The 10,420-nt window shown below is 41.0% G+C and overlaps 1 protein-coding gene across 2 annotated transcripts in view; it reads left to right on the top strand.

The window, feature by feature from the left end:
- Positions 1–323: 323 nt before the first annotated feature.
- The window catches only part of heatr5a (HEAT repeat containing 5a), a 37,496-nt gene continuing 27,399 nt past the window's right edge, over positions 324–10,420 (top strand). For both annotated transcript variants that reach the window (XM_065288284.2, XM_065288283.2), the window contains exons 1-11: positions 324–460; positions 5,297–5,531; positions 5,753–5,964; positions 6,097–6,205; positions 6,414–6,563; positions 6,655–6,826; positions 7,013–7,170; positions 7,285–7,534; positions 9,515–9,670; positions 9,789–10,039; positions 10,282–10,393. In XM_065288284.2, coding sequence (XP_065144356.2) covers positions 5,406–5,531; positions 5,753–5,964; positions 6,097–6,205; positions 6,414–6,563; positions 6,655–6,826; positions 7,013–7,170; positions 7,285–7,534; positions 9,515–9,670; positions 9,789–10,039; positions 10,282–10,393 — 1,696 coding nt within the window. In that variant the 5' untranslated portion in view covers positions 324–460; positions 5,297–5,405. The remainder of the gene's footprint in view (positions 461–5,296; positions 5,532–5,752; positions 5,965–6,096; positions 6,206–6,413; positions 6,564–6,654; positions 6,827–7,012; positions 7,171–7,284; positions 7,535–9,514; positions 9,671–9,788; positions 10,040–10,281; positions 10,394–10,420) is intronic.

Raw genomic sequence — 10,420 nt, 5'->3', positions numbered from 1 at the left:
TTAACCATTCTGGTTAAGTTAAACTAGACTCATGACTAGATAAAAAGAGGCAATTAAAGTCTGTCTCAAAATCTACTGACCGGTCTACTTCGCATTTGTGAAATTGCAAGTTATGAAATGGATATTAATCTATATTCCGTAAGGTGTATTCAACTTCATACGGTTCTGCGCAGGGTGATCTAATTATGACATCAAAGTATCGCGAGAGCGATAGAAACCTCAGTTTCCTAATCGTTCTCGCGATTTGTTTGCGCAGTGCTCAATGTAGTCGAGATTGTGCTGTATGAGTCCCTCTAGCGGTCATCTCCCTTTAACGTGCCTGCCTGCGCTTCACAGTTTGACTCGCACTTTTCATGCGAAGCAGATGTCTTTGAGAAATTACACACAAACAGTTGTCTTGAATAGGAATATTGTTTTCTCTTCAGGGTTCTCCCAAGAACAGAGTTGATCTATTTAGCAGGTAATTCATTTTTTCCTCATTATCTTTCTAATTTTAAAGACAAGTCGTTGCTTTTGAAGATGAATCCTGCTAGCATTTCAGTCAGTAAATTCGTTAGCATTGGATATAAGCTAGCAATAGAATTATATTATCTCAACTCGACACCGGATAAAATACTTAACAGTTCGTACATTACAAACAACTACATGTTTTTAGAGGGTAACGTTACTTTCAGGTATTTATTTAAAAGTAACTCTGTCGGGTGCTTTCGGAAGTTTGCGGCTTTAGCCAGGTCACTTAGCCTGGAGGCTGTCTGATAGACAGTGTCTAGTCTACATAAGTAACTTATAAGGTTAACAAACGTTTGTGAAAATAGTTGTAACTTATTTGTGTATTGTTCGCGTGTACAAACTTGACTTTTGTCAAGCTCTATAGGTTAATACCACTAGTGAAACGTTTATGCAGATTTATTGTGAACCAGACTGTGAAAACCGAGTTGAAGTAATTTTTTTCTCATTTCTTGTTTTCTACAGAAACCATCCTATATAATGTAAAGAACATTCTGTGAAAAAAGAACCTTGATATATTTAATATTGACTGAGTAAGGTCACGTCAAATCAAACTTTGATGCTCCAAATCTCATCATTAGATTGAGACTTTAGACTGGATTTCACAGACAGGGTCACAGTTTAGACTGTTACAAATTTAAAACTGAAACTACTGGATTTTTAGCATGGATACTGCTTTAGGGATTGCTAAACTGAAAGGAAAAGTAGGGAATCTCCCTCCTGTCTCATTCATCATGGGCCACCCTTTTATTCAAGGAAGCACTTGGATGACTAGACTAGATCCACCCTACTGGGTTTAACTGTGGCAAACATATGTGACCCTTGAAGGACCAGACCACAAAACCAGTCATTTTAATTAGAATTTATAAATAAGCTGAATAAATAAGCTTTCCATTGATATATGATTGGTTAGGATATGACAATATTTCGCCGATATACAACTTTTTGAGAATTTGAGGATGCATAAAAATTAAAAATAAAGTTTTGATATTTCTAGGAAATAACTTCATTTAACATGATCTTTACATAATATCCTAACGATTGTCATTGACATAAAAGAAAAATTGATAATTTTGACCCATATGATGTATTTTTGGCTTTTGTTTGTTATAATATACCCATGCTACTTAAAGGGATAGTTCTCCCAAAAATGAACATAATGTTTTCATCCTAATGTTGTTCTAAATCTGAATACATTTCTTTTTTCTGATAAACACAAAAGAAGATATGTTGATAAATGATGGTAAGCACACAGCTGATTGTAACCATTGACTTCCAAAGTAGGAAAAACAAATACGATGGAATACAATGGGTACAGTCAACGGGGTGCTTACCATCATTTATCAAAATCTTCTTCATTATTTATCACAATACTTCTATAATATTTGTTTACCTACTATGGAAAGCAATTGTTACAGCAGCTAGAGCTGCCTGATGCTGCGTTTACACCAGCCGCGGTAGAGGCATCAATCGCGAGTGATTTCAATGATAAAGCAATATTCCATTTTCTTAAAAGAAAAATCCAGATAATTTACTCACCACCATGTCATCCAAAATGTTGATGTCTTTCTTTGTTCAGTCGAGAAGAAAGTTTTTTGAGGAAAACATTGCAGGATTTTTCTCATTTTAATAGAGCCCAACAATTTCAACGGAGTTTCAAAAGACTTTAAACGATCCCAAACGAGGCATAAGGGTCTTATCTAGCAAAACGATTGTCATTTTTGACAATAAAAAAAAAACAAATATATACTTTTAAAGCACAACTTCTCGTCATGTAGATCCGGTCGTGATGCGCCAACGTGACCCCACGCAATACGTCATGACGTCAAGAGGTCACAGTGGACGAACGCGAAACTAAAAAACATTTGTATATTTACACACACACACACACACACACACACACACACACACACACACATATATAGAGTTTCGTTGCAAAAGATAACGAGACAAAATTTTTGTCAAAACATGTTTGTTATTCAATTCAATTCAATTTATTTATATAGCGCTTTTCACAAAAGTCAATTGTTTCAAAGCAGCTTTACATAAATAGAAGCAGTGAAAAGCACAGAAAACGACAGATAGCACAACAAAATACATGATAGCATGAGCATTTAAATTTGCTGCGGCTATGACTCAATATTATAATTGCCCGTATTACTAAAGCAACGTATAGAAGAGGAAGCTAGGTAAAGCCCAAAAAGGCTGCCTCCCCAGGGTGAAAAACCCCCTAGGAGAAAAAAAAACCCCGGGCTTTTATCCGAGGAAAAATAAGTCCTAGGAGGGAAAAACCCTTGGGAGAACGGAAATGGAGATTTAGCAGAGATTAAGCGGTTCTGCCGGTGATCGTTTGTCAGGTATCAGCTGGGCATAACGTTGAAGGACAGCCAGTAGATCAGAGGTGTGCCGACTTTCACATCTACCGGGACTGGGTCTGTTTGTCTCGTCCTCGGGTCGAGGACGAGACAGGGAGAGAAAAACAAAATCGTATTAGCGTAGCGGCCGTTCATATGTATTGAAGTGTCACACAGTGATGTGGTTTAACTCAGCTTAGTTCCAGACAGACTAAATATTGCGGCATAATTATGTTATCCACAGTTGAGGATTTAGCAAATTGGGGGCCCAATGCGAGGGTATATATGGTAAATAAGGGTCGCCTTCCGATCTTTAAGAGAAAATGAAACCTGACGACCCGTTTGACTAAGGCCTAAAGCCCCACTGTCGTCGTTAATGCAGGTTCAGTGGCAAACGGGTCTATATTGTATACCATTTACAGGACCAGGAGAAAACGTCAAAAACATCGCAACCCGACCATACGTGTTAACCCGTTTGACTAAGGCCGGAAGCCCCACTGTCGTCGTTAATGCAGGTTCCGTGGCAAACGGGTCTGTATGGCATACTATTCATAAGACTTATGATAGCGCCAAAATCGCAACCCGACCATACGTGCCAACCCGTTTGACTAAGGCTGAGAGGCCCCACTGTCGTCGTTAATGCAGGTTCAGTGGCAAACGGGTCTGTATGGCATACTATTCATAAGACACACGAAAGCGCGAAAAACGCAACCCGACCATACGTGCCAACCCGTTTGACTAAGGCTGGAGGCCCCACTGTCGTCATTAATGCAGGTTCAGTGGCAAACAGGTCTGTATGGCATACTATTCATAAGACTTACGATAGCGCCAAAATCGCAACCCGACCATACGTGCCAACCCGTTTGACTAAGGCTGGAGGCCCCACTGTCGTCGTTAATGCAGGTTCAGTGGCAAACGGGTATGTATGGCATACTATTCACAAGACACACGAAAGCGCGAAAAACGCAACCCGACCATACATACCAACCCGTTTGACTAAGGCTGGAGGCCCCACTGTCGTCGTTAATGCAGGTTCAGTGGCAAACGGGTCTGTATGGCATACTATTCACAAGACACACGAAAGCACCAAAATCGCAACCCGACCATACGTGCCAAACCGTTTGACTAAGGCCGGAGGCCCCACTGTCGTCGTTAATGCAGGTTCAGTGGCAAACGGTGGCAAACTATTTAATGCAATTCATTTTAAGTGTTCATGCAGAAAAGGTTTTTATTTATTTATTTGGTTGGTCTGTGTTATGACCGTGAGTGCTTTGTTCCGTGAAAAAAAAAAAAAAAATAACTATTGCGAGTTAAGAACCTTTACTAGACAAATTATGCGAATGCTTTGTTGAAGAGAAAAGTTTTAAGTCTAGATTTAAAATGATCGACTGTGTCTGATTCTCGGACATCGGTTGGTAAATCATTCCAGAGCTTAGGGGCTAAGTAGGAAAAGGATCTTCCACTTTTAGACACTTTTGATAGTCTAGGGATAATCAATAGGTTATCATGTTATTATTTTGTTTTATGGTGCTGCTTAGCTGTATTTTTTAAGTTATGAAGGTTTAAATAAAAACAAACCAACTGCAGTTAAATTTATATTAATTGTAATGCACAACCAAAAAACGAGATTTCTGAAAAATAAAGAAACTAAGTTATCTATCTAAGTTAACGAAACTCTTCATACAGATAGATATATTATATATATATATATATATATATATATATATATTTTATATTTTATATTTTATATTTAATTATACATACATATACATATATATATATATATATATTTTATATTTTATATTTTATATTTAATTATACATACATATACATATGTATATACATATATACATAATATTTGTTAATGTACTGTGTACAATAATTATTTAAACAAAAACTTTTATTCTGCAAACGATTTGTCGTGACTAATCATGAGGCAGCCCTACAATCAGCTGTGTGCTTACCATCATTTATCAGAATATCTTCTTTTGTGTTCATCAAAAAAAAAAAAAAATGCATACAGGCTTAGAACAACTTAGAGGTTGAGAAAATTATGACAGAATTGTTATTTATTGGGTGAACTATCACTTTAAGACTGGTACAGGTTCACATAGAGGATTTTAATATCCTCTGAAGATCTTGGGTGTGCTGGTTTCACTGCACACTGTGCAAGCCCAGTGCGAATCATTGCATTATTCATAAAGGCAGCATATACGCTTACAAGCTTTGAGGTTGTATTACATACTTTACACATTGATTGATTTGTAAATGTCATACCGTGTTTAGAAATGTTAAAGTTATGAAATTGGACACGTAACATCCTCATCTCTAAGTGTGCAGCTTTAGATACAGCAGAGTCATATTACTTGCATCAGTTTCCTTATTACAACACATCTTTGGCATATCCTATGTGACATCTCTGTTTTATTTTCAAGTGACTCGCTTCTGGTGTGCATTCAGGGAAGATGGAGATGTCCGGAGGGCGTCCCAAGTGAGATACTGGCTCCGTGACTCACTCAATTTGGGTGAAAAGCTGAGGCGAAGATGGAGCAGGCTCATAGTTTACTGCTGAACGAGAAGGCCTGCAATCAGCTGATGGAACACCAGAAAGCTGAATTTGTCTTCGAGTGGTTGCGTTTCCTTAAGAAACTGCTGCCCGTTACAGACAGGGTGAGTCGAGCTTTGACAATAACCTCTCTGTTTGAGAAGAAATGCTGATCAGTTCTGTCTCTCTCGCACACTTGGAACAGACTCTGACTGCTTTTCCACCGGCTGTCTCTCTATCTGGAATAGACTGTTTATATGTCTGTCAGTTCTTAGTGTTGAAACGCCAAGAGTGTGTCTGTATGCCAGTCATTTAAACAATATGCCGATGTCTGTTTGTGTGGCAGGCCGACGTGAAACAGAACCAGAAACGCCTGGTGGAGCAGCTGACGACGGTACTTACAAGTTCTCCGGGTCCCCCGACGCGCTGGTTGTTGGCACACTGTCTGGCGCTGGTCTACCGTGTGGGCGACTCCCTCACGTCAAGCCTCACTGTGGACCGCTGCAATGATATCATCCGCAGCAAAGATGACTCTCCTAGCTTCTTGCCTACTCGACTGTGAGTGGAATGTGTCATAAATCTACACCCTACATGCTCATCATAAGCCCACGCACCCATCGACTGCACTGCAGATGGGGTTCTAGCACAGCTTGATTTGCTGCCACTGAGTTTATTTATTGCTCCCTACAGGGCAGCTGTGGCCTGTTTGGGTGTTTTATATGAGCAACTGGGCCGACTGCTCATCAACTCATTTAAAGAGACGGTGGCAAATCTTCTGAAAGCCGTGAAGAGTGCGGAGGTGGGTGTGACTACTGAACGCAAAGATGTGACTACAAACCGTGATATTTTTATTTAAACTGCAAACAGGAAAAGAGAAGTGTATCACAGACAACTCTGACCACCAAACATTGTGTATATATAAATATTTATTAATAATGCTTGTTGCATGGCAGGCAAACTCAAAGGATAATGTATTTTGTTGACACTGGGTTTATTAATATTTCCAGTCTCAGGGTCGCTGTGAGATTATGCTGTGTATTGAGAAGATCCTGAAGGGTTTAGGAGTAAGTGCCGTGTCCTGCCACAGGGACATCTATAAAGCTGCCCGCGCCTGCCTCACTGATCGCTCGATGGCAGTACGATGTGCTGCCGCAAAGGTACAAACCGCATGCCTCACGCTTGGTCAAAAAGCAATTTTAGGTTGTGGTTTGTTTGAAATTTGACAATGCATGTTAATTTCTCTCACAGTGTCTCTTGGAGCTCCAGAGAGAGGCCGTCTTCCTTTGGTCCACGGAGCTGGAGAGCGTGGCCACACTTAGTTTCAGAGCCTTTGAGGGCTCAAACTATGATGTCAGAGTCGCCGTCTCAAAACTGCTTGGCACGTTGATAGCATCGGCACTGGAGCCAAGACAGGTCATAGGTAGATGGATTTAGCTAATATCCTCAAGTAATGCTCAGCTGATCTTGCAGTAATGGAAATGTTAACTTCCTGTATCTTCCCCGTGTCCCCCATGTCCTGCCTTATTTTTCCCAAATGTATCACTCATCATTGCTCTCCCACTCTTTTCCATCTGCTTTGTCATTTGTCCTTGGCATCTCGTCTCAGCTCCGAGGCCGGGCTCCAAGCGAAACTCCCTGGAGGAGGTGATGGAGCTGTTGAGTTCTGGTTTCCTACGTGGAGGAGCCGGCTTCCTGCGGGCCAGTGGAGACATGCTGAAAGGCACCAGCTCGGTCAGCAGAGACATCCGCGTTGGCATCTCGCAGGTCAGACTCCCTCTTGCAGTTTTTCTCTCTTATCATACAGCATGACTGGCTTGGTGTCTAACAGGAAATAAGTAATTTTTACCATCAATACTACCTTTTATCTCTTCTAAGCAGACGTGTGTGGTGTTTGTGTCTATTCTGGGCGGCACGTGGCTGGAGATGCACTTCTCCTCTCTTCTCGCTCTTCTCATGGAGTGGGCGTCTCACACACGGGCGACACAATACCCTGCAGATGCCGTCTCCAGCCGCCGCTGTGTCTCTTTCATCCTGCGGGCCACTGTCGGCACTTTGCTGGGGGAGAAGGCCCAGATTGCAGCTGCTAAGGAGATCTGCCAAACCGTCAGCAAACAGAAGAGGATTGTAGGTAAGAGACTGTAGGATGAGGATTTAGGTCACACTGATGTTAATCGACAATTGGGTATTGACATTTGTAGTGTTGTTATGTCTAAAGTGTAGCATGCCAGTGTTTCCTCTAGGATTTTTTTCAGCTGTGGCGGCAGGGGGCGCCCATGAGGATTATAAATGTAAAAAAAAAATTAATGTAGAATATAGGCTACAGTAAACTAACATGTATTTTTTTTATAATTTTCACGCTGTCATTTACTTTTCCTTATATTTATAGCATATTGCTTTTCTATGTTTGATCTAAACTGTATTTTCTTAAAAAAACGTTACACAGCTACGTACGTAGTTCGGATATATCATTGTAGTTTTAATGTAGTGTGCATTGCAAGTTCGTCCTTGTGTTTAGCGCACAGAGCTGTTACAAAGTCATGCAGTCCTGTTTGATAATCCGCACCGCTGTGATTGACAGAACAACCGACCAGTTATCCGACATCAGCAGAAATTTTATTTCACACCCGTACCATTTGACATAAAGACTGTGACCCCGAGCCGGTCACACCGCAAATCGCGCAGTTAAATATAAACCTTTACCGGTCTTCAGACAGATCTTAAACACAAATAAGCACGGGACATTTAAAAACGAGTCGAATTTTGGTCTTGGATGTTAGACCCGCATTTTACTCTTGTCTATTGAGTCCCGACCTGCATCTACAACACAAATGACACGCAAATAGCCTATTACACCCGTTAGATCAAATATTATGCGGTTCACCCGCGGGTACCCCGACCCTGCTGTTTCGTCTGAAAACAGATAAAACAGTCTCACCGTCTGCCTCAAGTTTCTATTACCAACGTTCTTCTCTTCCACGGGAATAATGTAAGTTTCCTTACAAACAGATTCGACTATTAATGTCTTGCAGTCGCATATAAGTAGTATTCAGTATTTAGCCTTTTGTTTTTGGACAAATATCTTATCATTTAATGTGAAACTTTGTGAGTGTCGATCTAAAGCACAGACGATTGACTGACAGCTGAGCGCTCAGCAGTGCGCTGCGCTTATAGCCTATACTGAATAACTAATGGCCCGATAAGTTGATAATATGAGTACAGTGATTCCAAATGAATGTCCAAAAAACTCGCAATATGTTAAATCAAAAGTTTAATAATGTCTTTTCTCGCAGCCTTGCGCTGTGTTGGTGTAGATATGCGCCGGTGAACATCATATGCGTGATGACCTTGCAGCTTAAATTACCCTAAACTTCAAATGATGTATTTTTATTTGTGTAAACTCACAATAAGGAGAAAACCTTGTGCTTATTTATAATCATTAAAAACATGACGTGCTTTCTGCTGGTTTGGTTTTAGAGCGCGTCACAAAAAAAGAACAGAAACTCAAATACTTTTTTATTCGTTTTGTCAATTTAATAATTATTTAAGTGCAACATATTTCGTATAGGCTTATTTATTTTATTATTATTTCTCAAAACAGAAACGTAGCTTAATAATCCTCTGTTGATTTAAATCTATTTGTGCATGAAACTAAACCCATGGAGGAAATTATGATATTTTAGGAGACTTATTTATAAATGAGTGAACAACGCAAATCCAGAAAGGAATTTATTTCTAGACAGCCAGTCTCGCAGAGCGGACATTTCGGTAGCTTTTTGCGAGCTGACGCTGTGGGTTTTGTCTAGAAGGGATACAGCAAATGCCGAAAAGTTAAGGATTAGATTTGGAGGTAGGATTATTAGGATGAAAACAGCGGTTCTGGCTAAATTGGATACAAATACATCCTACAATCGTGTGAAATTTTGTGTTTAGAGTTGGGTTTGGTTAAAGGATTAGGATAAAACAGTGCTCATCCAACGAGATTTCGTTTGCTGTATCCCTTCTATCCACAACCGCAGGCGTGGCGGGGATGTTTTAGGAGTGGCGGGCCGCCACGGTTGAATGTATATAGCGGAAACACTGCATGCATTTGTTTGCCTGTTTCTATTAGACGCAGCTATGCACGAGGGCAACACGGAGACACGCGTGAGCCCCGCGGATGTAGTGGCTAGTCAGCATGTGCTGGTCTGTGCCCTGCTGGAACTGGGCAGTCTGCTGCAGGACCTGAGCTCTGCTTCTGCTCCACTGCTGCAGGACACCAGCATAGGTTTGTGTGCATTAGTCATTTACTGACCAACAAACACTGGACTTCCTATCAGACCCATTAAATGAAATAATTGTGAAGATGTTTAAGTTTTACTTAAACTATATTTTTTTTTCAACAGGAATGTTGGACATGGTGATCTCTGTTCTTCTTCACCCCAGTGCTTCTGCTCGTCTGGCTGCCGCCTGGTGCCTGCGGTGCATTGCCGTAGCGATGCCTGCTCAGGTGGCGGTGTTGCTAGACCGCTGTGCAGAAAGGTTGAATGCTTTGAAGTCATGCCCCGAGGCTGTGGCCGGGTACAGTGCTGCCATAGCAGCTCTGCTGGGAGCCTCGCAGCTTTGTCTGCTGGGTATACCTCACTCTAAGAGCAAGGTGTGAATGTTATCTGTGTCCGCACATGTCTCATGGCTTGTTTTCTTTAGGCTTGTGTTCTGTTTGGGCTTCTTTTTAATTAGTATTTCCAGAAGTCTTCACACAGAGAATGATAAACTTGCTAAATGTCAGCGTGTTGGTTGTTTATGCATCACTGCAGTTTCCAACCGTCTCAGGAGTGTTGATCTATATCTCTGTTCGATGCAATAAAAATAATGACTTTGGGTCTGAATTGGATGCAGGTTGTGATGACTTTGGCTGAAGATCTTCTGCGGTCGGCAGCTCAGAACAGCCGAATCTCTGTCCAACGCACTCAGGGAGGCTGGCTGCTTCTCAGCGCCCTCTCCACACTGGGTATAAATGAATCCTTGAATCATGAAT

The sequence above is a fragment of the Paramisgurnus dabryanus genome, chromosome 17 (assembly GCF_030506205.2).
Source record: "Paramisgurnus dabryanus chromosome 17, PD_genome_1.1, whole genome shotgun sequence".
In the NCBI taxonomy this organism is placed as follows: Eukaryota; Metazoa; Chordata; class Actinopteri; order Cypriniformes; family Cobitidae; genus Paramisgurnus; species Paramisgurnus dabryanus.
Note: the sequence above shows the minus strand (reverse complement) of the source record. Positions and strands in the feature narration are given on the sequence as shown.